This window comes from Triturus cristatus, chromosome 1_2 (assembly GCF_964204655.1).
Source record: "Triturus cristatus chromosome 1_2, aTriCri1.1, whole genome shotgun sequence".
NCBI classification, from domain to species: domain Eukaryota; kingdom Metazoa; phylum Chordata; class Amphibia; order Caudata; family Salamandridae; genus Triturus; species Triturus cristatus.
Window position 1 is genome coordinate 574,278,419 of NC_140580.1, and position 27,501 is coordinate 574,305,919.

General features: G+C 44.3%; 1 protein-coding gene across 3 annotated transcripts in view; it reads right to left on the reverse strand.

Moving 5' to 3' along the window:
* SEMA4G (semaphorin 4G) overlaps positions 1-27,501 on the reverse strand; it is a 714,949-nt gene that overhangs the window by 261,002 nt on the left and 426,446 nt on the right. For all 3 annotated transcript variants that reach the window (XM_085606513.1, XM_085606512.1, XM_085606511.1), the window contains exon 4: positions 4,923-4,985. In XM_085606513.1, coding sequence (XP_085462639.1) covers positions 4,923-4,985 — 63 coding nt within the window. The remainder of the gene's footprint in view (positions 1-4,922; positions 4,986-27,501) is intronic.

Genomic DNA, 27,501 nt, shown 5'->3' on the forward strand with positions numbered 1-27,501 from the left:
AGATAATGCATTGTTTTTTTTCTACGAAACCATGGATGAATGTGTGATCCCCTCCTTCGAGCCCACTCCCCCTCGAATCCTCAGTGCATCTTAGTTGACGCACTGAGCTGGACAGCCCTGTATTCTGCACTTCATTGTGAAGGACATAACTGTACACAAGATCGTGCAGAAACAAAATGCTTTTGTACCATAAACATTGGTGTGAAGCTGGAATGTTGCCATGATTTCTGTGAGTGTGTGTTTTATCTGACAACACAGTTGTCATTTCATGCACACACAGGGGCAGGAATGCTCGTTTATAACGCAGTGTAACCAGAACAGAAGGGCTTCATAAACAGCCCTGCATGCACAACAGAGCTGCTCGCCTTTTAATTCACTTGCATGAACTGGAGACACGATTTTACTTTTTTTTTCTATTGTCACATGACTCCTTAATAAGTTCTGGGAAGCACTTGTAATGACGTTCTCCATTAAGAACCGGACGCTGATTTTACAAAGCACTGGTGGGGTCTGTAAAATAGTGGGCCCTAGGCCCACGTGCTAAAGAAATAATGACACAGACACAATATTATAGTTACTGGAATTGGCCGCAAACACGTGCACTCGGGCCCTTTTATTAACAGGCTCACATCACTCGTGACGGCTGTGGTGGATGGGTGTGGGGTTTGTGTCCAGCCTTTAAGGGAGCGGCTGGCAAACTTGTGCCTACTGAGCCACTAGAACGTGTCCAGCAGGACACTACAGGGTCCAGCCCTGTTTTTTCATCCAGTCTAAAAGCTGTTTTTTCATCCAGTCATTCCAATTTGGAGAAAAAGACTGCATCCAATAATTGACTGGGTTTGCTTAACCCTGTGGAAGGAAAGGCGAGGGAAAGGCGAGGGAAGGTGTCCATTCACTCCCAGTATAAGGGAGCATGGAAGTCTATTCACTGGGTTCTAATAGCACTATGTGGCCCATTCCTGACCCCCTCGCCACTCTTGCTGCTGGTAGTGGAGGGCTTTGCTGTGAAAGGGACTGCGTTACACCACCTCCTCCCACTACAGATGACCCCCATGAAGCAGACGTCTCAAGCCCATCGCATATGGGTAATTTGTCGGAAAATAAAATACTGCAGTATGGGAAGGGCTCTCCTACTGAGAGCTGCATCAGGAGGGAAGGTCCATGCAGTGAGACACTACCATGTTATTGTGCACTGATTTATTTTGATTGCTTAGGCTGTATTGGTGCTGGTGCAATTTCACAGGGGTGGCTCCTCCACCATTGCAAAGGAGCGTCGCCCTACTGGCTCAGAGCCAGCAGCTGAAAAAGAAAACAATATTCCATCATTGTTTTATTTTTCAGCTACTGGCTCAGCCAGCATGTGTAGGGAGGGGTGTGGCCGGGCCGGACCATGGGAGGGAGGAGGAGGGCTGGTTCGTGCACTTCTAAGTAACAGCTGGTGCGTTTGGCCGGCCTGATGCTTGTGGCCGGCCGTCTCAGGCCGGCCAAACACATATGGGCACTTAAGGTTGTTCCAAACCGGCTGTATTGAACAGCCGGGCAAGAGAAACAGCACAGACTCCTGTGCCTGAGCAGAGCATCAAGCCAATGAGAGTAGCGTGGGGATTGCACAAGGAGTCTGTGATGCAGTCTCAGCGCCTGCTGGCATAAAGACGAAGAAAGAACAACAAGGCGCAAACGTGGGAGACGGCCGGCAGCTGCAGATAGGTCTTCCTTTTTAAAAATTATTATAATTAAACTTCCACCCTCTCTGCGGTCTCCCTCACCCGCACCTCCCACACCCCATCCTTCCGCACTACCACTTTTTGTATGTAGTGACCGCCACTGGAATTTCACGATGTCATTTCTGCACTACATTGATTGGGACATTGGAATATTGCACCAATATTTGCAGTTGAAATAAAGTACACACATGAACTATAAAAATATTTCTGGGTTGCAATGATCACACGGGCCACATTTACACATATGTTTCTGGGTTCCAGAGATTAACTTTAGTAAGATATTTCCGGACTTCATTCACTGCAGTAGTGGTAATGCAATTTCTCAACAACCATTGTACTACCAGTGGCAGAAAGTGGAAAATTTATTTTCACATTGCTCAGTTTCGATAAATGTCTTATTGAGCTTGTATTATTTGCACTGCAAATGTTAGCTCAAATTGAACCATCAAAAACAAGAATTGGCGATGCCAATAGGTCTTCCAAATGTGAGATCTATTTGATTTGTCAATAGTTTTTTATTTGGTCATGTTCTATAGCAGTGCAGCTGTTGTGCTGCATGGCTTAAAGTAAAAAGACAAAAGCGCTACGATGCAGTCAATGCTGGCAAGCGTAACAGCCTTTTAAAAAAAATCTTTTAACCACACTGCTTTACAACATGGCTAAATAAAATTGATAATGCCAATATATATTGTGTAGGAAAAACCTGAAGGGATTTGCCAATCACGGTTTTAAAAAAAAGTCTTTATAGCTGAGGGTGTGAATAGGTGATATCCTGAACCATGACAGTCCTCTGGATACGGTATGCAAGGCAAGTGTCCCACTAGGGAGGGTTGGGGCTTTCCCATGAGTGTCTGCGTCTGGCTTCAGGGATGGCAAGGATCCGTGCTGAGATGGATGGCTGTCTGTCTGCTTCTAGCCACTTGCACCGTCCCAATCATTGGGATTAAATCCTACCTGGAAGGAGATGGAAGCTTTTCTTCCTTCCTTCTTTAGTGAGCAGGCACCACCTTGAGTGTTTGAGGGAAGTGGACTGCATTTCATGAAGACAAGGCTTTCTTGAGTAGTTTTTTTTATCTTTCCTCCCATTCATTGAGTGTTCAGAGGCCGTGGCCTTGCTGGAGAGTTGAGGCTGATGGTTTCAGTTTTCATAAGCTATCCTGTCATGCAGGGCCAGACTGGGAACACAAACCAGCCCTGGCAGTTCTGCTTGACTGGCCCCAAAGGGGGAGGGGATCTGGGGGGCGGGGTCCTAGTGAGAAGCGGCGCTGCTGCTTCAGCACTGCTGCCGCTTTTGTTACAGGGGGACAATATTGCACTACTGAAAAAACCGGCCCCAACTAAAAAACCGGCCCCCACCCTTCCGGCCTACCAGGAAAACACACGGTGCTCTCTACGGCCGGTCCTGCCCTTCTGTCATGTGTAGGCTCTAAAATACATTAAGTAGAGTAGTTGCTTCTGGAGTTTCTATGAGATAAGAAGATTTGGGTCCAAGCCATGTCAACTTGGCAATTAATTCTTCGGAGCCGAGTGCAATATAAATAAAAAATACTGTAGCCTTAGTGCATGCATCATTAAAAATGATTACATGGGCTCCAGTGGCTATAGTCAAAGATCTAAAAATATAGATCTGAATCAGAATGTTATTTATTTCACATGATAAATAATGATAGCACGGGGTATGTTATTTATCATGTGAGATATATAACAGCTTTCATGAGTTTGTGGGGGATAACATGCTGATTTATGGTACGATAAATACTGTACAATTTCCTGTTAAATTTTAGCAGATTTACCCTGCCGAAATGTAACGACAGATGAGGTATTGAACACATCCAATAATTATCGGATGCGTAAAATACAGCCAAACTAGTAAATCCGACCTGTGCGTAAATAGTGGTTTACCACAGGTCAGAATTTACCAGGCTACTTGTTATTAGGGCCTAAGACTTTCTGCCCATATTCTCTGCTAATAGCCCCAGTTGTAAACGTTTAGCTTAAGTCATCCGAGTTAATCAAATTCTATGTTACACAAATGAATCCTACATATTATCATGCCAACGTCATCTTCTTGGGCACTCCACCTAATATTTCCTGTATATTTCCTTGAGACACATATTTCGTCACGGATACGAATTTCAACTATTTGATTGGTGGTTAAAGATCTTGGAGAAGGCTGCTACTATTCAGTAAGAGCTTCGCTTGGAAAATAATGTTTGCATGTGGGATCTTCTTATGTCAGGCAACACTCCAGGTACAGGCCATGAGCTTGGTATACCGATGAATGTCTACAATGAACACAAAACAACCTGCCTCATGGTATTAATGCACTGCGCTAATGGGTTCAACATGCTAGATGATGCATCCACATAGACAGTCGCTGAAGTGCATAGTTTGTATTGTTCCTTATAGAGGGATATTCACAACTATAAACAAGGCTGGCAGTCTATCTCAGAGTTTAACAAATTTTAACAAACAAATGATACAGGAAAAAAACACTGGATGTGCTTCTAGCAGAACAGTTTACAATAAGACATAGCTGAACCCAAGGGAGCTCCAACCATAATAAAGCCCACCTAAAATTTGTTTGTAAAGAAGTGTAACTGGAGAACATTAATTCCATCTGGTGCCTAAGGAGCTAGGAAAGATTTCCACAGTTTAGGCCAACATCCAAAGAAGGCACAGTTCCTGATTTATGGTACATAGATTAACTTTAACTCCTGACAGCTTTTGAGGCCCAGGAGGGGTCCCGCTTTTTGACGAGAAGCATCCACTCTTCAGTATGGACTGCTTGATTCATATGGTAGACTTTTTAATACTTGCATTGATTGTCGCTTAGTGCAAAGAGGATAACACTGAGGTGACACGAACACAAGAGTGAGGGTAGGTGGCTAATCTCGCCGGTGCATGCAACATGGCCTCTACGGGCGAGAGATGGTGCTAGGCAGGGACCCCACCTGACACTAGGAGGAAAAGCATGATCTGTAGAGAAACCATTGAACAGACATTTTACTCAAGGCTTTTGATATCCTAAACACGCTTATGATAATACCTTAATGCTCGTTAACCTAATGGATCTTTTGCAATATGGAACAAGCTAAACCCTTCATGCACATGTTTAATTTTGATGTTCACTGACCACTGAAACTCATGACTTAAAATGAATTTCTACAGTGAAAGATACTTTTTCCTGGGCCTTACCTTATTGTTTTTGCCTTTTCTGTAGCAATCGATCAGCCTGTCGGCGGAGGCCTCCCAGTGTATCTGGAGGAAAAAGGAAACACGAGTTACCCTGGTTGTTCTGTTTTTTGACATCTCAGCACCTCAGGCCTGCATCTTGGAACAGCAGCAAACCCTGTGTGACTGAGTTATTGTTCTAGGCATAAACTACATATTGCACTTTTCTTGATCATTTCTTTACGGCAAAGTTTGAGATTAATCCCTCCCAACGGTAATTGGCAGACTAGAAATTTAGTTCAACAATCCGTAGGTATTACTGTGGCAATTACATGTGGACCTGCATCATAAACAAACATCTCAGCATCCTAGTGTGCTGCACACCTACATACACCTTCACACACATCCATTAGAAAATAAACAACAAACGCATTAACAGAAACATGGGATTTCAATATTGAAGAAATTCAGCTCTCAGTAAAGTACCACATGGCCAAGAATAGCATCTCTAAGGGCATTGCAATTGTGTTTCAGCTGGTGGTATGATTTAGCGCCTTTTAGTGCCTACCTGCAGTGGTAATGCGTTAGCACCTGTGGTAATGAACGCTGCACATCATTTCCTGATAGTGGCAGCTATAGAAATAAAGACAGAAGACTGCCATAATATTTGGAATAAAAATAGCACCGTGCCAAAATGATTGGATTTGTAGGGTCAAGAACTATGCAGCAAGATCACTTCTCTGCCATCACCTGTAGAGTATCGCCTTTGCTTCAAGTAGTGACAGCTGATTCTGAATTTGAAACTGCTGTTGTAATGCTGGGTTTGGAAGGTAAACCAGAGCCTGGTTGTCTCACTACTCTCTAAAACTGAATCCCAAAAAACAGACATCTTCTTAATCTAAATACTAGACATTGTAGTTATGTTGTTCTTAGTTCAAGCCAGGGCAGCGCATGCATTGCTCTGCGAGGCATGCTGTATTCGAGTATGGACTTGAAGCCCAGTCCACTCTCCGCCCATATTTGTAATTGGCTTGTGTCAATGCCCTTCGTAAATGCAGGCTTCTGATTCGTTAATAGGCTTGTTAGTAACTCCTTAGTACCGCCTGGACTTCATTCGTAATCTGCCATGAGGACTGGCCCTTTTTCCTTCTGTTGTTACACGGTATATCTTATTTAGTCTGTAAGCACCATTTTCTTTGATGAGTTTCTCCTACTGCAGGCGTCACATGCGTTCCTGCAACATTCAGCGTGCCATACACGCTTTCACTTTCTGAGCAGCCTGGGACAATGGCGGCCACTTATTTGAAATGAAATAGTTCTTGCATTTACAAGAGTTTGAGCTATTGGCATTGTAAAGGACAATGCCTTTTATTTATGTGTTTAATTATCAAAGCAGATAAATAAAAGGCATTGTCATTTACAAAGCCAATAGCTTAAACTCTCGCAAATGCGAGACCTATTGCATTGTAAATGCTTGTTTAATGAAATCCTTGGGAGGCAATGCATGCTCAATCATGTTAATGTACCTACGTCATTACACAGTTCCAACACGGTGACCACGGATACACCTCTCCATTCTTAAACTGAAATCAAACTGGCGCGAATGAGCTACCCAAGACAGATATGGAGCAGCTTAACATCTTTGTCTCTTTAATGTACGCGTCCAGATGAGCCCATCCTCAACGCTGTCTCACTGAGCCTGGCTGCTTCTCTGGGAGCGCCTGGGGAATCTCACCCACTGTTCTAACAGCACATCGGGGACTGGCACACAGGTCTAGCGAAATGCAGTAACTAGCCACATGAATGTGCAGGGGTAAAGGAAGGCAAAGAGACAAAGCAACATGTTACTTGGGCAAATTGTGGGACATACTCCCGCTTTGCTCCTGCTGTACCTCCTTTCACTGTCTATTGTAGCCTACATTCACGCCCCTAGGATTTGTGCCTGCATTTTCTGCCAAAAATCAATCTGCATGAAATCTGCACACAAAGCATCAGTCTGTCTGTCAGGCTTCCATTAACTTGTGCAGCAGCATGACACACTCTGTGAGAGTGGAAGGAAGAATGTTAATCACATTATGCATCCTAGCCAAGCTTCATGACTGCAGGTTGCCCACAAGTGAGGGAAAGTGCCTCTGCCTGGCTACTGAACAAACCCTGCCAGCGGATGCTTGTATGTCAAACACCGTCAAATAGACTTTATTGTTCTTCACAAGCGTTGGCCATTGTCAACTACATTTTTTATAAATTGCATAACTGGATCACGTTATGCTTGTCAGCCTGTATGTATTGTGCATATGGTGCTCCAGAAAAAAATTAATAGGACTATTTGAGGTCAATGAAATGAGTCTGCAGAGTGTGTCTCAACCTAAAAAATACAAAATTGCTTAATATGCCTCGAAATACTACCAACGGTGGTAGGAAGAACATAGGTTAAAATATAAAACAACGCATTGTGACTAAGATCCAGAAAATATTCAAAAATGGTCTCACACTGCAACATCAGTAGAGGCTTTACATCTAACCACAGCCTACCAATTGACCAGGCCACGTTCAAAATGACATCCAACAACTCCAGGAGTAAAGCCCTTGACCAATCTCTAGGAACCCAACTAAATCATGAATGCTTTAGAAAGCTTCCTAGGACTGTTCTTGTCACACAAGCATTTATGAATCAAACAAGCCACAGCGGAGTGGGACACACAGCACAAAAAGTGGGTGTCTCATCTGTCTGAAGTACACAATGTTACTGCCTGAACTCATCCAACACCAACGAAGGTACTGCAACCAGAGCCCTACCTCAAACCAAGCAGCGCCTGGATGCTTGATGCCAGTTAAAAGGTTCACCAGACTTTACACTCAAAGCAACTGGAAAGACATCTACGCTGGGCACCTTTCATAGAGCTGAAAAGACCCTTAAACAGCTACGAGGCAATATGTGAGCCATTTAAACATCTGTCCCATGTACGAAAACATGAAATAAATGGTCTAAGAAGAGTGTTCATGGAATTCAGAAAGGGATGTGTTTGGCATCCGGAAGTGAATATGAAATATGTTTCTCCTTCACTGTGGATGAATAAAATCAACGAGACCTCGCTAGACAACCAACGACACACCTGCATCACATTTTCATATGATCTATTTCTTTAGATGACTGAGTTTCTTAATATCCCGCTTAACAGTCTTTAGTTTAGTTGGGCTGTGTAGAGTTGTATTGTTATGTTGTGTTGAGTTAAAGTTAGGGAAAATGGCTTGCACATGGCATGGATCTACCTAACATAAAATTGATTATGGATCCTAAGTGTGGTAAAATATTTCAATGTTTCAAGTTGTAATGAAAACTTGCCAAATTCTTACAGAAAGATGTTGCCAACACAACAGTCCTCCAGCGCACTGCAATTTTGTCATATAAAACTGTACCACCACAACATACTATTTCGCAATGGAACATGGAGGGAGCAGGGCAGAGTATTCCGTTGCTGCAGGGTATAGGATGTCCGATGTCGGCGCCAGCATGTCCCTGACCCTTTGTACTAGCATTTCCCTATATAGCGGTCATTGCACGACAAAACAAGCTGAGTTGGGAAAGGAAAAGACATTTAAAAACTGCATAGCAATGAATGGTTATACTTGTTACGCAAGCAGAATCCTGGAAACTCATTTGGCGCAGCACCCATCGAGGCCTGACCTCTGGTTTGGCCTCTGTTCCTAACTGCAGTAAGGTAAACCAGCCCAATGTATGGATTATCACACGGCACTACCTAGCCGTGACTTTGCTTTTCATTGTTAAATGCTCGCGACGGAATTGCTGTTGTAAAGCAGTCTTCCTTTGCTATGTGCCTGCATATAGATTTTAATTTACCCGCCCCCAACCCCAGCGTCTCTTTAGACAGATATGAACTGCGAGGCCTCGGCCCCAGGGTTTGAACTGGAAGCAATTAACAGGAGGCGCCCGCCTCTCTGGACTGAGGGCTGGCCAGTAGTTCACTCTGTCACACATCAGTATGCGCGGCCGGGTACCTGCGCATTCATTCCTGCTGACTGACTGCTCCGACGGGTTTATACGACGAGCCTCTCGAGCGCAAGGGTGACTCAAGCCTCTTGCTCCATGAATTTCATCAGAGATATTTATTGTTTCAGCCGGAGGATGCCGAGGACGAGGTCTGCGCGCGGCAGCGCAAACAGTGATCAACCGCTGCTGTCAGCAGCACGTGATCAGAATAACAAGCGCGTGACGCCAGCAGCGCACCCCCGCGCCGGTTTAACTTCCATGACGTCATGAAAAAGACAGAGGCCCCGAGATGCTATTAACGTTTCAAGTCTTTTATCTGCTATCGTCGTCACACGCTTGCCTTTCTCTGCTAGGGCCGTGGCTGTTAACAGTGCAACAGGTGCCGTTGTACCGGGCGCATGCGTCTCAAGAGCCCACTGTACAACAATTACAGCGGCTGGTTTTACTACAAAACCAGGTGACTGTGCCCATTTTCCTTTCTTGATTTAGGGCCCATGGCACCCCCACTATGCCGCGTTTTTTCTGACCATGTGGATGACCTTGGGGACTCTTCGGTGCAGCTGTTTCTACAGTTTATCAGCTCCGAAACAGAGCAGAGAGGCCTGATGTCTGCAGAACTAGGAATAACGTCTCCCAAATCAGAAACCCAATAAGACACGGGCAAGACTATATATAAAAAACAGGCTATAAAAAAAGAACTGTGATACGTGTGATAATGTAAATACTGTAAAGATGTGTTCCATGAGCGTTCAGAGCTGGGCCTTGATCCTCAGATGGACAGTCCTTTTCTGTCCCTCTGGCATTTGCCAGACGTGCTTTAGGCATGGGGCCTGATTTCAGAGCTGGAAGGGCTTCCCTGGCTTAAAGAGGAAGGTCCCCAACTGCTCTATTTTATTTGCAGTCTCCAAATAAAATGTGGATTTCAGGGACCCACAATACTAAATTTTTGGGAAAGCAGATTGTGAATGTATAGATTGAAAATACAAAAAGAACAATTGATGGACAGAATGCAGAACAATGTCATACATTCACCCCAGTACAGAGATCTGGGCCTAAATCCATCGTTTTTTTGCTCACCTCACCATGCCATTCCAGTTTGATCCCAGCAATATGCAAATCGGTCTTGACCCTGTGCCTCATGGGAACAGTTCAGCCCGAACTGCCAGGCAAGATTCTCCCTGGATTGTAAACAAGCATCCTAGGACCGGTTTTACCCTTCCCACACGGGGTGACAAATGCAAAAACAATTGATGGACAGAATGCAGAACAATGTCATACATTCACCCCAGTACAGAAATCTGGGCCTAAATCCATCGTTTTTTTGCTCACCATGCCATTGCAGTTTGAACCCAGCCATATGCAAATCAGTCTTGACCCTGTGCCTCATGGGAACAGTCCAGCCTGAACTGCTAGGCAAGGTTCTCACTGTGCCACTAGAATCAAGCTATCCTGGCTGATGAGGGGTGAAACCCCGAAACCGGTCCTACAATGTTTGTTTCCGGTCCAGGGAGGACCTGGCTTGGCAGTTCGGGCTAGACTGCTCACATGTGGCACAGGGTCAAGACTGATTTGCATATGTCCAGGTCTAAACTGGGGTGGCATAGTGATCAAAAGAATGATGGATTTAACGCAGATCTCTTGACTGGGGGTGAATGTTTTGATTTGTTCTGCATTCCGTCCATCAACTGTGTGTCTTTTGCTTTCTTGCCCTAAGTGCGCTAGGTATGCCCACACGTGGGTCCTGGGCTCACTGTGCCACTGTGCCACTGGAATCATGCTATCCTGGCAGATGAGGGGTGAAACTCTGAAACCGGTCCTAGGATGCTTGTTGCCGGTCCAGGGAGGACCTGGCTTGGCAGTTCGGACTGGACTGTCCCCATGAGGCACAGGGTCAAGACTGATTTGCATATGGCCAGGTCTAAACTGGGATGGCATAGTGCACAAAAGAATGATGGATGTAACCCAGATCTCTTGACTGGGGGTAAATGTTTTGATTTGTTCTGCATTCCACATTATCCAGATATTCTCCCTCGCCTGGTAAATATATCCAACAGCATCCACACGTTTTGAAATCTTTCCACCCTTAATCTGTATTTATCACCTTTCTCTTGGAAAAAGGGTGCAGGCACCCTCACCTTTTGTGTCTAATGGGTTTATGTCTTTCACTGCAAGTACTCGAACACCTGAGATGCTATTTGCATATTAAGATGTACAAACCTATTTGTATTTTCTTCAGCGTACTCCTTTGTACAAGTCTTTCCTTCCCTTTTCACCATTGTATGCGGCTCACCAAAGCTGCTGCGCTGAGGATGTTCCAAAATGGAAACGGGAGGTGGAGAAAGAGGGGTGGGTGGAGTAGGTTTAAATGTGTGTGTGTTTTTGTTGGACATGTTTCAGTCTCCCTTCCACCCAGTGATGCATCCTGTTGCAACATTACCCGTTTCCAGAGAGCCCCCGAGTGTTCTCTGCAGTTGCGAGAGTGCAATGCTTCAACACTGCGTCATGTGCTCTAACATGCACAGATTAGAAACATGGATCCATCGACAACCAGTCCAGCAGAACCAGCAGCTCCACCAACAGTTTCAGAAGAAATAAAACAACCTAGAATTTATCATGAATTCAGAACAAGGGAATTGGAGCACATCTTTTTCCATCTGAACCGCCAAATGATGGAACTCGGGAAGGTGTTAAAGCAAACATAATTCAACACCATAGCTTTAAACACCCATACTTGCCAGTCTAAATGCTTATAGAACACTCTATAACAAATTTTATTCCACAAACAATATTGTGAAGAGCTGTGCACGAATGGCTAGACAGATTGCACAAGCCTGACACATTTACTGACAGGTACACAAGTATATGAAACTAATTTGATAGTTTAACTCAGCACAATCTTGCTCTAGTATGCATGAGAAGAACAGTTGACATTTCATGTGACGGAATGGATATAGCACGATTAATTGCAATCCCTGTGCTTGACTAATCAGCAACGCTGGGCTCCTACAAGTAGCATGCTTTCTGTCCTCAAAGCGCTTCAGCAGCTTATATGGGATAATAACTTATATATAAATATCCATATGAAAATGCACCATACCATACCACGCCATGCCACACCATGCCATCTTCTTCCTTGGATTGCAGACAATTCACCTTTCATAGTCATTGCTTTGTCTGGTGGGCACACATGCAAACCTACCTGCTTCTTATGGCGTCTACCTGCCTCTTTATACACGGCATGGTTTATTTTTCAAATACTTTTCACTCAGGAAACTCTGAACAGAATTAAAAACGAATACGTTTCAGAATATAAAGGGACATTTTGGTAATGGGAAATGTTTGACAAGGACTCCACAGGATTCAGCCATTTGCTATTCTGCAGTAGCCCAGAAAGAAGATTTATGGGCAAAGTGTCATGGAAAGCACATCACACCCTCGCTGAGCACCATGAAAAACTTTAAGTGCCAAAGCTTGTACTTTCATGCTATAAGTGAAATGCAGGAGATAAAACACCAGCCTTGTTGCTATGGTTTTACAGAGAAGCTGGGAGAGTTGAGGAGAAACATAGTAAGGGTGGTGGTATTTGAAGGGTGAAACAGTAGATGAGGGAGAGAGCTAGAAAACTCATGCACTTTCAGGAAGTGCTGAATGAAAAAGCAAAAAGTAGTCCCTTAAATATCAGCAGTTGAAGGATACGAGTCAGCCAATCAAAAGAATCAAAGAGGATATGCTACAGGGGAGGGATAAAGACAAGAAGAGGAAGGCTAGCCAAGCAAGCAAATGAAAGTGACAATAATGCCAATAACAACCAACGATTGGGCTGCAAGCCCACATTAAGCTCACAATAGGTCTTTTGCAACAGGTCTTTTGCAACTAGACATTTTGCTCTGTCTGGTAGGATAAACGAAATGACGATTTTGCTGACCCCGACAACCTTTGAAATGACTATGAAAGCTTCCTCACATCTGAAATATATTCCTTTCTCTGCATGCATACAGCTTTTCCACTTAATCATCTGGACAAGTAAATTAGGCACCCAATTTGCAGCTCATTTGATAACTGTCTCCATGTTAACAAGGCCTATCAGTAACATTTGATTTGATTCACTCCAGCCACATGCACATTTTAAGATTAATTTTGAAATGATACTCCCAGTTCTTAACTCTTTCTCTGATAAGGTCAACACCATCTATCACCCTTTTTAGGTCTCGCCTGACCCAGCGCATGCGCTGATCTAGCAAGACTTTTTGAGAGGGCTCCAAAAAGTGCTACAAGGCCAGCCTAGAGCTACAGAGCATGTGCGCGTGCACGCGCGCCGTGCTTGACCGCGATTACTTACACTTTCGCGGCCGCTTGGCATAGCCAATAGGTCTCGCTTTTGGGACCTTATAAGTATTTAGTTATGCAACTGTTGCATGGCTAAACACTTATAAGGTCTCAAAGGCGAGACCTATTGGCTATGCCAATGCTTGTTATGAGATACCTCTCCCGACCGCGCATCTGTGGTTTTCTGCTGCAAGACTTTATACAGCAATTGTAAAAATTAAGCCTTATACCTAAGGAGGTAAGAAAACCAGAAAACTGGATGTGTTGCTCAGCTTCTTATTAGCGATCAACCCTCACAAGCTTAAAGCAAACACCTTTTACAAACTTGTTTCAAGTATTGTTCATTTAGGCCTCACGATGTGGTGTATTTTAGAGGTGCAGCATAGTGTAGGAGACCGAAGTGCATAAGATAATGTTCTACAATAAATCCAATATGTATAATACACCCATACTCAGCTTGAAATCACTTCAGCAGGTAGAGGGAGCCTCAAAGTGCTTTAAACCCAATCTCCCAGAACAGCTCTGAAAGAGCAGCTATGGAACCATACGCGGTTCCCCAGTGTCTCGTTAGATAGTTCTCTTTAAATACACTATGTTATTATTTTTAAAATTACAGAAATAAACCTATCTTGAAATTACATTTCAGCGATTTGATTGCATTTTTTACAAACAACGTGACCTGTTATTTGCGACCAGGGTGTAGGGGTAGACGTGTGGGATGATCTGGGCTCATGTGCTACCCCGTGCCTAGGTTTGCATTCAATGCTTGTAGTTATCGGAGCACTCTCCACTGTGTAGCCTGAATGGTTCCACAACTTGAGTTATACATAAACTGCATCAGTCACAGAAAGCAGGCTGAGCCCCCTTGTATAGTATACTCTTCCCTGCAGACACCGAGAGTGATAGTGCGTGGTGAAGAACAGAACAGTAGAGACAACTTGGACTGTCTACAAGGTACAATGAAAGCATCCAAAATCCCCTGGCCAAACAATAAATCATCACATGGTTACTGTGGGTATTAGAAAACCCAAGATAGCACATACCAATTAGGATCCCAACACCAGAAAGACACAGGATAAGAACAACGAGCAGTAAGCGGTCACTCTTGAAAAATAACCACAAATAACAGGACTTAACTCATAACAGATATACCCATTGAAATGCATTTCTTTGATACAGCTTCCAGTAGCCCGTACATGGCTTTATGCCCTTTGTTTTCGGGTTTTAGTCACATATTACAATACAGCAAAGAGAAGAGATTGGTGGTCGATGGGTAATAAAAGCATTAGTCCTTCTCTGGACTGCTTTATTTCTTTGTCACTCAATGTGAGCTTTAGCCATCACCTTCTGCGTGCTATTGATAGTAGACCAGAGAGGATTTTTTTTTACTTTATTCACCTCAGATATAGAAGCAATGGTGAACGAGTGGCCATTCCACAAGCATCCACATCAGATGCAGTGGTGTAACGCAGGCCCCTGCAGGCCCGCGATGCAGGGCGGCCCCAACTCTGCAGGAGCCCCCATATCTTCAGGAGGCCCCCCATTCAGCATATGGCCAATCTGTGAGATATGGGAGACTCAGGGGCCGCTCTTCACATTCTGCAGGAGGGGAGGTCATCATTTTGTATTACGCCACTGGCCACATGACAATGGAAGGATTCCCTTTTGGAAGGCCAAGCTGCGCTTCGGTGTCTTATTGCTTCTTGTGAGCATGGAGGTACACAGTTTCTGTGCTGAAAGTTGCATCTTCTTCTTGGATTTGCAGGCTACAATCTTTACACCAGGCTCTAAATCATGCAAACCTGAACATCAGACTAAAGCTAGAACAGTGCTCATCACTATTAAGTAACTCAGTCGCACACACTATATCAACCGCAAAGCGATGAAAGGGTGTGTCCTTCCTGCCAAGATTCCAACCTGCAACATGCAGGATGCAAACAGACCTGGGCAACAAATGCTTCGCTTACCGAGTTCTCTTATGTACATTCGTATGACACACTGGAGTATGAGGACTTCGGTCTGATTTCAAGGATTCAATTCTCCAAATGCAAGGGGCAATGGAAGTGACATGACACTTCCCTTTGGACCCCAGTGATACCATAGGGTTGATCCTTTGTCCCATCAGTAGAACTTCAAAGAGCCGCCTCATTTTATTAAGGAGCTTGGGGAAGGAGAAGGAGTGGAAACTACCAAAAGTAAACATGAGTCACAGAGACCTGTCTAGATTCTTTTCCTGCTGCAGTCAAGACCCCTAAGAACTGGGAAGCAAGGATCACAGAGACAAGTCAGGTGCAGCAGGGTAAGCACCTGCTACAACTCATCAGCCTTACTAGATGTTAAATTATGATTTAGCTTCGAGTGGTAATGCACAATTCTGAGGGTCCAAGAATCAACCATTGGAATAGCCTCTAAATCCTGCCATTGACCATAGGTCAATGGTAGGATTCACAACGGAGTTTGTTTGTGGGTGCCTCAGCTCTTCAGTTCAAAGAACACTCTGTCTCAGAACCTAGAGCCATCAGGCTCCCATCTGCTGCCTCTTATCAGCCATCTTCAGATATGGGTGAATTATGGAGTTTAAGTCGGATTCCAAGCTTACCATAAATGCGAACTGTTCCTCCAAGATTATAGCAAGAGTTTCAATAACTTCCAAAAATGTTCAATTCAGCAAATGTTTGAGCCTTGTCCAGCGGCGGCTTCCATAAACAAAGGGTGGTGAGGTGGGTGTGGTGGGGCAGATGGGGTTGCGTGGGGGAAGGGCGATAACAATATAAAAAAAATAAATTACCCTTTGCTACCATGGCCGGCCGTCTCCAGCGTTGTGTTCGCCGACTCTCCACTTCCTGGGTCCCAGCAGCCCCTGAGACCCAGACTCCCATCCAACCCCTGTGCTGCAGAGCAGCGCAGGGATTGGTCTGAGCAGGCAAGAAAGACACCCTGCTCAGACCAGGGACTCTGTGGGGTTTCTCCAGCCCAACCGCTCAATACAGCTGGGCTGGAGAAAACCTAGGAGCGCATGTGTGTCTTGGTCGGCCTGAAACGGCTGGCCAAAACACATCTGTGTACTTAAGGGAGTGTAGTGCACATAGTACTCCTCCTCCCCCCACCCATACTTAAGCCCCGCCCCTTCCAACACCGCAGGCAAAGAGCCGGCAAATGTAAAATAAAACTATGCAAGAACATTTACATTTGCTGACTCTGAGCCAGGCAGTGGGGCAACGCTCTCCTCTGCCATCGCGGAGGAACCACCACTTGCCTTGACAGCTGCAAATCTCTCAAATACAACAGGAGCACAGGTGGAATAAGGAGTCAGATCGCCCCCCCACTCAAACAATCAGAAACACAATAAGATCTGACCCCTCACGAACAGACCACTTCATAATCTGGACCCACAGGGAGCTCTCACTGTGCACCTTCAAACTTCCCTAGCAAGGCCTGCTAATTGCAAAAGGCTTGCTGGTCCGAGCTGTTCAATTTAAAATAAACGTCAGTAACCACAGCCTATGACTACAGCATCCAGTGACTTCAAAACCCTCACATTGATGTGTATTACAAAGTAAAGATAGAAAATTCTTTGAGTGGGGGGCGATCTGACTCCCTATTCCCCCTGTGCTCCTATTGTATTTGTGATTTATGTACGGCGGCTCAGCCGTGAGAGCAAATAATTGATCCCTGAAAGGATCGTGCCGATTATGAACAAAAACATTCCTATGTAAAGGAATATTTGAGATTACCAAGGAAGCCAGGAAATACAATAATACAGTATCAGCATTGTTGCTCTTGTCCTTGTATTTGATATGGACAAAAACTGCCTGGCTTTCTCTGAAGAGCAGATTGCCTTGATTTTATCTGGCCCCTCACTACTCCCAGATACCCAGCTGACTAGCACAACAACAGTGAGGGAAGAGTGGGAGAAATTAACTAATACTAAGAAATGCAAGATTCGTATGGCCCTTCATGGGGCGTTAATGACCGAGTATCTCCAGGCAGGTGCAGCTCCCCCTAGTTTGCTGGTAAGAATCGAACCTAAGATCTTTTTGGAGGACAAACAGTTCCGGGTGGACTGAAGCGATATAGCCAATAAGGGCACCTGGGATTGGTTGATTTTGATTATAAACACAGGAAAAAGGCTCCGTGAAGAACTACTAAAAGAAATCTTTGACTTAGAGGAAGCTATTAAGGAGGACACAACAATCACTGATACGAAGGAACAACTGGATCGTATTCAAAGTGATTTGTTGGATTATAAAACATATATGGTAGACCAAAAGATTAAAGGTTTAAAAAGGAATTTAGACCGTTTTACACACAAATGCGCATTCCCTTACGTTGAGGACAAATACTATCAGGGTCCTGAACAGCCACAGGGTCAGAGATTTCAGAGAGGGGGACGGAGACAAGAAAGGAGAATCCCTTTCAACTGGACATTCGATCACACAAGCAGCGAGGAAGAGGATGTTGAAGTGATGATGAAGTGGTCTGTTCGTGAGGGGTCAAATCTTATCGTGTTTCTGATTGTTCGAGCTGCAAATCTCTGTAAAGCTTTTTTTAAAGTGCATCAAACTTTGGCCCCTGATTGTGAGCCTCAAATTTGGAAACTGCACTGCTTTGCCCCATGTTACTTTCCATGTCACACTTTTATTCTGTGGCTTGCAATCTGTATTACTATTTCGTACATATATAGTTTATTAAAGTACAAAACACACTAGAAGCTAATTTATATGTTTTACGTTTTAGTGCTCACGTGAATGTCTATTATGTGTTTCCAAATGTGTTCTATTCAAATGGTTTGTATCTCATTGGAAAATGAATAACGCCAGCTGAAACTGACTGCAAGTAAAGTATGTTGGTTCAAACCACCTATATCCTTCCTAGCAAGGGGCAGACAGATATCCCTGATGAAGCTGCATAGGAACCAATTTGTAAACAATGAGGTCGTATAAGGTGCTCATCTGGGCCTCCCTAGAAGTTTTGAACACTGCACAGATGCACATATTGCTAACATGGATTTTCAGCTTGGTGGTAGCTCAGCCCAAGGAATCTACTCTGAGAGGTTCTGATGGCTGAAGAGGGAAGCTGCCTGGAATGCCCGAGCATGTCTGCCGAGATCTTTACTGTGAAGCAGGTCGGATAAGCAGGAGAAGACAAGCCCACAACCCAAGCAGAACCCTGTGACTTTTCGAAGACAGACATCGGCTTCTCATTGGTGGCAACACCTGTGTTTTCTGCACATGGATATTCAAATTATATTGTAAATAATACTGAATGAAACCACATCAGCCAGCAAATGTTTCCTTCTAGTCTGGGGTGGATGATCTAAGACTCAATTGGTCCTTTAAGAAAGATGAGTTTTTTTCAGTTTCCAAGGAAAGAGAAGAGGGACTGGCAATGGGAGGGAGTTATTCATTGGGGAAACAATTGTTGCTCAGTCATTTAGCTCCTCGAGGTTGTAATATTCCTTTTGAATGAAAAGTGTCTATGATATGGGAGAGAATTCTTCACCAAAAGCCTAAAAATATCAAGTGTTTATGTTGAAAAGAATCAGGAAAAGCATTCAAGCTAGGAAGGGATTCATGAATTCAATGACTGCATTTTGTTTCTAGTAAAGTACCTCGAGGCGTCATTCTTCGCATCCATACTGCTCATTTTATGTCAACGCCCGTATGTCCAATGGGCACGTGTGACAGTGTGTGCATTGTATAAAGCAGAAACACTGCATTCAACACTGTCATGATCTGTAATGAGGGAAACTAGCTAAGCGCCTCCACATTATTACTGAGGGCTCTCTAATTGCATGCATAATGGATGAAAAGAAATATATGTTTCCTCTTTTGTGATAAAGGTAGAAACATTACATGGAGGGTGCATTTTGGCCTAGCAAAAAAAAAAAGCCAGATTAACCCTCTGATGGAGGTGGCACCGACAGTAAGTATCAAGGATGAGACGCTATCATTTCTAATGCTAGGTCTTCCTAACTTACAACCCCTAGGTCAACCTACCTTGATTGCCCCTTCTTTGTTGGATGGGGAGTCTGTGGTGCGTCCCAGGGGCTGCTGGGAGCAGGAGAGTAGAAGAGCACTGAGGCGCGAGGCGCTCGGCAGCATCAGGTAAGTCTGTTATTTATTTTTAAACCCTTTCCCCGCGCCCCCCACTCCACCCGCCCACCCGCTTTTCAATTGTACCAGCAGCTACTAGGAGTAGGGAAAGAGCAAAAATCAGAAGACGCGTATCCAATATATACAGCTGTTTGCATGAAAGCCAGGCATACAATACTGACTGATATTTATAAAAATATTCCATCATTGTTAAACATTTCTAATTGTGGATTTTGACAATCGGAGCGTGAGCCCAGTAGCTGCAGTGTTCACTCTCGCCTCCCAACATACACAGATCACATACAGGTATAATCAATGGATCACATACGGCGAAGTAATCTATTCAAATTAGGTTCATATTTCAAATGAACTGGTCAAGAGACGGTTAAAAATAATACCTGTGCTGGGCATTTCCACAAATATTCAAAAACCTGTAATTATTTCAGAAATCCGACACCCTGAGATCTGCAAAGCACCCTGCATTTTACAAAGTAGACCGTTGTACTTGTTATGGCAAACACCCTCCACGGTCACCTCTAGAGAGGAGCCTTTAGACAGTCTCCCTGACGTGTTACCTTCTCATCAAGCACAGACAAAGCACACAGCCCAGGAGGCAACTGAAAAAGGTGTTTGTTTCGACCTCCTCAATGGTAAATATGCTTTTCGTTTCTGGTCTCATCAGACAACAGGTGTTCTTTTCCCGAGGATCGTGCTTGTATTGGCAGGCGTCAGCCCTTCAAGCTAAAGACGCAGCAGAATACTAGGGCCGCTGCTAGCTCAGCCCGATATAAGAAGTCTGCGAGGCTCTTTCAACACACAGATTTAAAAATCCCGAGGGATATTTAGAGAGGAATATTTTAGAGCAGAGGTGTCCAACGTAGAACCAGGAGCGCAGGATCCATGTCGTAATTGCAGGATATCCACATAAGATATGTTTACAAAAATGAAACTTAAATAGAAATATTTTACATATATCCTATGCAGAGAACCTAAAAATCTGGAATGGATTTGCGCCTCTGGGACCTAGGTTGGACACCCCGATTATAAAGTATATCCAAGGGTGCTGTTTGTGCGACATAAACTGTTAAAACTCACATACCTGCTCTTTCAACTACATCCTTCCAAAAATAAGCAAAGGAAGCGAGATCACCAGAGGAGGCGGTCTGATAGTAGAATCTAATAATTGATCTGTTAATGTTGGCAGGAGGGATGGCAGAGGGAGGCTGCCCTTGTCGTGCTTAACTTGGCGTCGTAAAGGGCGTCTTTCGGCATCACAGGATCGCATTCTTTGGCCCCTTATACACCAAGGCAGTCAGGGCGAACCCAAGGCATTGTAAACACTTGAAATGAGAAAACATAATAGCTGTCTCATTTGAGCATAGCCGTTCTAAGGGACGTCAGATAGGCAACAAGAGAGACGCTGGAGTGGCCTATGATGTCAGTCGAAGCCGAGGTGAAAAGCATCCCCCTTATTAACTGTTAGCCATCTATATTTGTACGTTATATATGGATCCCAAAACCATCTGCCCCTGCTTGCAACGTAAGGGCAGAGGAGTAATGGCAGAGCCATACATAACATGACCGTCCCGCCAAATAATGAAAAAAAACTGGCCTCCTACTACCCGACCCTGCCTGAAAATAACCCCCCTTCCAAATCAAAATTTAAAATGAATTACCTCTACTCCTGCCAACACCCCAAAACAGGCTGTGCCTTCCCACTCCAGCTAAACATTTACAGGAGCTCTGTGGGGTCTGCTGGTCAGCGTGGGTAGTTTTCTCCTGTCAGCGTGGGTCTTAAGAGCCTTCTCCACCCTACCATTAAGCTGTGACCATGAAAGCACCTTGCAGGAGTTGTTCAGCAGCCCAATGCCCTCCCTCACCAACAGCATATTCTAACCGCAGTGCCTGTGCCACGACAAGTCTTAGACTCGAAGAGCACCATGGGTGACCACTCAAGGTGATCACCCACAAACTCAGGACCTTGTAGATATCCACACTGGAGGAACAAAGTTGAGGACAACCCCTCCGATTCGCCTACCAAAAAACATAATGAACACCCCAGCACTTTCTGCAACTTCAAACATGGACGTCCCTTCACAGTTCTTGTTTGTAGAATATGAAATGCTCTTCAGTGTCACAGCTACAGAAGGGCAAACAACCTGGCCCTCAGAAAGTAATCGAAAACACTCCTGGGCTAACACGGTACCATAGAGTCCTCAGATGGAAATCCCTATACTCACTTCAGTCAACAATGTTGTGCTATGCAACTCTCATCAATCACTCACTTACTTGTTCACTGACACACACACTCTTACACACGTCCTCCCTCACTTGCTTCTACTCTCACTCATACATTTACTCCCATGCTAGTGCCATCACCCTCTTGTCCACTTACCCACTCATTTGCTCACTCACACATTGACACTTGCTCATACCTTTGCTTACTCGCCTTATTAGTGCACCAGGTCACTAAAGCCAATCAATTTCCTGATCTAGTCGAGATGTGAGTGTTAAAAAAGAACTCTCCTCGTCGTCTTACACTCTTGTGAGGTGTACCACTTGACAACAGTTTACTCTTTCAACATGGCCGCTGCCTGCCCACAACTGAATGAAAGCAAGGCAGTGCCGCCAACCTAGCCTGGGTCTTAAGTAGCTCTGAGGCAGCACAGATACTTCCTATGCCATAGTGAATTATTTCCTGATTTCTGTATATCTGAATGAAAGCTCTAAATTTTATTTCATTTCATTTTTATAGCGTTTTTGTCAGACTACTGTAAAAATGGTATATAGACGTAAAGGGAACCATATACGAACAATATAAAGTAATTAGTGTGAAGGGACAGACGAGAGAAGAGGGTCCGTAGGGAGGAACAAGAAGAACAAAAGGAGAGTGAAGTGGGGCTGAGTGAATGGGCAGTGGATCAGAACTGCAACGTTTAGGGACAAGTTGTGAGAATGGTTGAAGTTGACAGTAAGACTGAGCACAGGAAGAACGAGGCGATGGAAGAAGGAAATTAGGTGCTGAGCGAAGAATGGGAGAAAGAAAATGCAAAAGAGTTGGAGTCAAACCCAAGAATAAACATAAAGGTGAAATTGAAAGAGAATGCAGGAGATCTAAACATCGCAGCCATTGAAGAAAACAAATGTGTAGGAGATAGAGGCAGAAGGAGGAAGACAGAGAGGAGTCCGATTGCAGAGCTGTGGCGTGAGCGAAGACAGACAAGAGCATAGGATGGGAGACTAAAAAGTAGGACGACCAGTAGTCAAGACAAGAGACAATTAGAGTAGAAGAAAGGACATTGGTAGCTTGGAAAGTGAGAAAGAGCCGACTTTGTGCAGATTGTATTTGTAATCACTTGACATGGACGCGTTACTGTAAAACATTTTCACCTGAAGTGCTAGGCACACAAAATATAAGCAATACAATTACATTAAAAAGTGACGATAATTTAGAAAAGAAGTCTTGAACAGATGCTCTGTGGTCCATTTTATTGATGATAGGAATCCTACAGTTTGGGGGTGAGGAGTCCCCAAAACTCTACTCTTGTGTGGGGAAATGGTGGATAACGAAAGGATCGAGCATTGCAGTAGTGCAGGCGTCAAGGTCCAGGTGGGAGACATAAGTCACTTTCCTCAGATCAATAGATGGGATAAGAGCTTTTATATTGATAACTATATTGTGTGATATTCAATAATGACACCGATGAATGTAGCAAGGTAATGGCTTTCCTTGAGTACCGTGATGGCTCTCTGCACTTATGGGGGAAACACTACAACTTCAAGAATTCAGGAGCACAAGGCAGATGAAGAGAATCAGCACACGCACCCAGAAGAACTCCCTCAGTACATTAAATAGATGCTTTGCAGTGCAGCACACAGACTCGGAGACCTGTGCAGATTAACATCACACAGGCTTCGTCCTATATCACGTCATTTATGACTTCCACGTGAACTTGCTCTTATGATCGGAGTTGTAGGGCTCTTTGGGATGCGCATGTTGGGTTATACAGAAGTCTTATGGCTCTGTTTTGATTACGTGTATGCTTGCTACCTGTGTTCTAGATCAGTGGTTCTTAATCTATGGTCCGTTTACCCCTGGTTGTCGGTGTAGCCTACTATGGGGGGGTCCGCGACTGCTTAGAAAATTAAATAATATTAACAGACTAATGGAGTGTGTATAAATAAAGAAGAAGAATATAAAATGTAAAAATGTAAAACGTTCAGCAAATGTGAAGAAATTTGGAATGGGATGCTAAAAATTAAGTTGTCGAGGGACAGTGGGAGTCATCAAATAGAATATAGTACGGACGATGTTAAAATTAAAATCGTGATTTTATTTATATTTGTTTGTGGGTTAAATATAATATTTCATCATTTGTGTATATTAGGCTGGGGCCCCCGGCTTCCAGCAAGAACTCATTGGGTGTCCACAGAAGCCAAAAGGTGGAGAAGCACTGTTCTAGATGAAGACATGAGCGCTGAGCACGGTCTGGCTTCTTGAACCCTGACCATAAAAATCTGCTTGGAATAGGGTGGGCAATAAAGAGTGCCCCCTTTACCTACATCTGAGTAATTAGAACTGAAGCGAGAATCTGGGCCGATGTAGTGAGTCCGACGGCTAGTGGTGCGGTTCCTGATGAGCAGCTCCTGAGGAGCAAGTGGGTGATGTGTACATCAGTGATTCATGGAAGCCTCGATCAGTTTTATCCGCTTTCACGAACAAATGATATTTTCTCATCAGCTATAAGCCCTACTTGTTTGAACATCCTTGTGCCATACGCTTGTCTAAATGTTTGCACTCACCTTGAGCAAAGATGCCCGGGATCTTTGTGGCACATTGTTGTGACGTAAATTCACATGTCAAAGTCATATTGAAACTCCCATATTTGGCACATATACGTATATCGCATATCATATTGGGAACCAACATTTCTGGTGTACGTGTTCTGCAACAAGGTATATTGGGTACACCCTTTTAGGACCTGCACACTCACATCACTAGTGAACGAATGGGGTTGCAGTGTTGTTGAAGTGTGGGGTCTGGACATTCACGTGCAGTGTCATGAACATGAAGACATTTCTAGGGTGATGGATAGAAGCCTTCTGCTGGCTGACATCCCAGATAGAAGTGCTATGCCGTTTGACGGTGGTTGTGTTCAGAGAGCAGCTACTCTGATCATTCGGATGGGATCTCTGGCTGGCAGGCAGGTGTCTGTGAGGCTGCTTAATGGTGAAAGCATGTTTTTTTGACTAACATTGAAAGTTGGAGAGGGACTGTGAGCAGTGAAGGATGTGCAAGGTTGTGTAGTCTAAAATCTTTACTGCAGGGGGTCTGAAATCTGGAGGAACATCCTCCTGCTACCCATGAGGGGCCGGGGTCCATCTTCGCGGCTCGTTTTGGTAGAGCCCGGCTTTGTAAGTTTTGGAAGGACTGGTTTGTGTTTGACATGGTCAGAGGCTCGAATCTTGTGGATCCACACTCCTTTCTGCGGACCATACAAAGGGCACAATGGAGTTAGGTAACAATAAACACCAGTTTTGCTGTGAAAAGCACCAAGGCACCAACTTGAAAGAGAATGTGCACTCTACAAATTTTCTATTATGTTATGTCTGTAGACGTGTCCGACAAACATGATATAAATTAAGAAAATACTTACACACCAGCCCATCAATGCACTTAAACCCAGATGATTTGGTCTCACTCTGCTGAGAGAGGTAGGCTTCTAATGCACATTTGCAATGTATGTGTAGAGTAGTGCTCTGGAGCCTGTGAAGATGTGAAGGGATGTGATTGGATGCTACAGAACATATACAGAACTAGACCTGTTAAGTCACCAGGGGAAAGAGTGATATTAAATTGTATGTGGTAGTTATTCTAACATTCGATGAGATATGGCACCAGACAGGAAACACAAGGTAAGAGTCTCCAGATGTAAACGATACAACCTCTTCGGACTTTACATTTGCGCCGCCTTGAAAGCCTTAAATATCCTACAACAAAGGACAACTTAGCACTGAAAACATTTATCATATCTGAAAACATATGAGCTGTTGCCCACTTTTAATTTTTGTGGTTCCTATCTTAACTGTCTATACCTCCCATGGCTAGAATGCAAAACAACGACCCATCTACAATGTGTCAGAGCCTTCACTGCCCGTAAGTGCCAGCCGCTGTCCTGACATACTTCTCTGCGGATTGGAAAGATCTGGTCCACGTTTTGCCCTCGATCGTTAGCTGCCTAGAAGACCTCAAGAAACTCTTCCAGTGGCCAGATCAGGAGGGCCACCACTGAGAACTATAAGAGAAAACTACAAAACTGTGGTTTTCCAGCCTCTACATTAACTACATCCTCTCGTTCAGCAGTAAGTTGTGAGAAACCACTGAAGACACGCACCCACCATCCCTACTAGATGTGCCTGCGGTGAGAGATTAGAAAGGGAGGCATAGATTTCTGAAGCCCATTATTAATAATAAATGTTTACATAGGCTTGACCAACTTTAGATTCTTTATTGAAAATCCCACTGTGATTTCTTCTGAGCACTAACACCCTCATCGAGAGTCGCCTGGATGGGGATGCAATATTGATCTCACCTTTTAAATACGATACCGCACGGATTGGAATTTAAGAGGTGCAATAATTATCACCAATTACAAGCAGCACCATTTGAGTAGAGGCATAACATGCTCATTTTGTTTAGTGCATTGGAAGAGATAACAAAATTACATCCATCTTCTCACGAGAGCATCAATTTGGAAGCCAGTATCAGTAGCATACAACGAACATAGCAGTCGGTCGGCCAGACACCTACCATCATCAATTGCCAGGTCCCATTTCAGCAGTTTCCAGAACAATCTCAGTAGGTCACAAGATTACAAAAGTGAAATCACAACACATCAGCAGTGCAAACAAACAGCTCCAAGTCCCACCTCGCTACAGATAGCCTCTCCATCAACAGTGGTGTTGGGTGCCGCCCCCGACTGCAACAGAAGAAACGCCCTGACGGAGCCCCATATATTCCTAGGCCTTGAGTGAGAAGACTACAGTCCAAGCAGTTGTCCAGTTGCTCATTACAGGGTGGTAAGTCTTTCAGAAAGTCCTTATATCTTGGATGCGGACCTCGTCCACAGTGAATCGACACTCGTTTCTTAGCAATAGAGCTAGAGCAGTATACCTTCCGACACTGGATGAGATACTTCAGGAGCGAAAAGAAGAATATTCTCAAAAGGAGCTCCAATAATTTCAGCTTAAGATGTCAGTACCTCAGCCCATAGTTCAACAACTCTGGGGCACAGTCATGCCCAATGGAGGAACTCCGCTTCGGAAGCGACACAGTTTGAATTGTCCCGGAGGCCCAATCTTTGTAATGCTACAGGGGTATGATATATCCTATGTAGGAATTTAACATGCATCAATCTCCGCTTGTAATTGGTTGAAAGGGATCCAGTCTGCGAACAACAGAAACTTCATAGCTCGTACGGCGGAGGCACATAAAGACCTGCGGTCTATTCTTCTTAGGTCGTAGGAGTGCAGAGAGGAGTCTTGCTGCGCAGTTAAGTGTATGATCTACCTATCAGCCTATGAGGTGATGGCTAGTTATCAACAGCGTATGCAGTGGGTATAAAAAGCCCTCACTCGCCAACCTGGTTGGAGACATGCTTCATCATTGGGCTTCCACTGGGACGACCGAATGTCATCCCAGTGTGCTGCGACGCCAGGTTACTGCGGAGCGGGGTTTTGTTGTGTGGGGAAAGTGAATTTAAAATCTCCAATCGAGTCAAAAATAAAACTTTAATGATTTTGCTTAATTGGAAAGGAGTAAAAAGGAGTGAGGGTCAAAAAAATAAAAGACCTGGTTCACTCGTCTTTTATTTTTTTGACCCTCACTCCTTTTTACTCCTTTCCAATTAAGCAAAATCATTAAAGTTTTATTTTTGACTCGATTGGAGATTTTAAATTCACTTTCCCCACACAACAAAACCCCGCTCCGCAGTAACCTGGCGTCGCAGCACACTGGGATGACATTCGGTCGTCCCAGTGGAAGCCCAATGATGAAGCCTGTCTCCAACCAGGTTGGCGAGTGAGGGCTTTTTATACCCACTGGGTATTGTTCCATAGTGGCCCACTTTCTTTCCATGAACATAACGGCTCATATGGAATCTGTGGCTCTGTG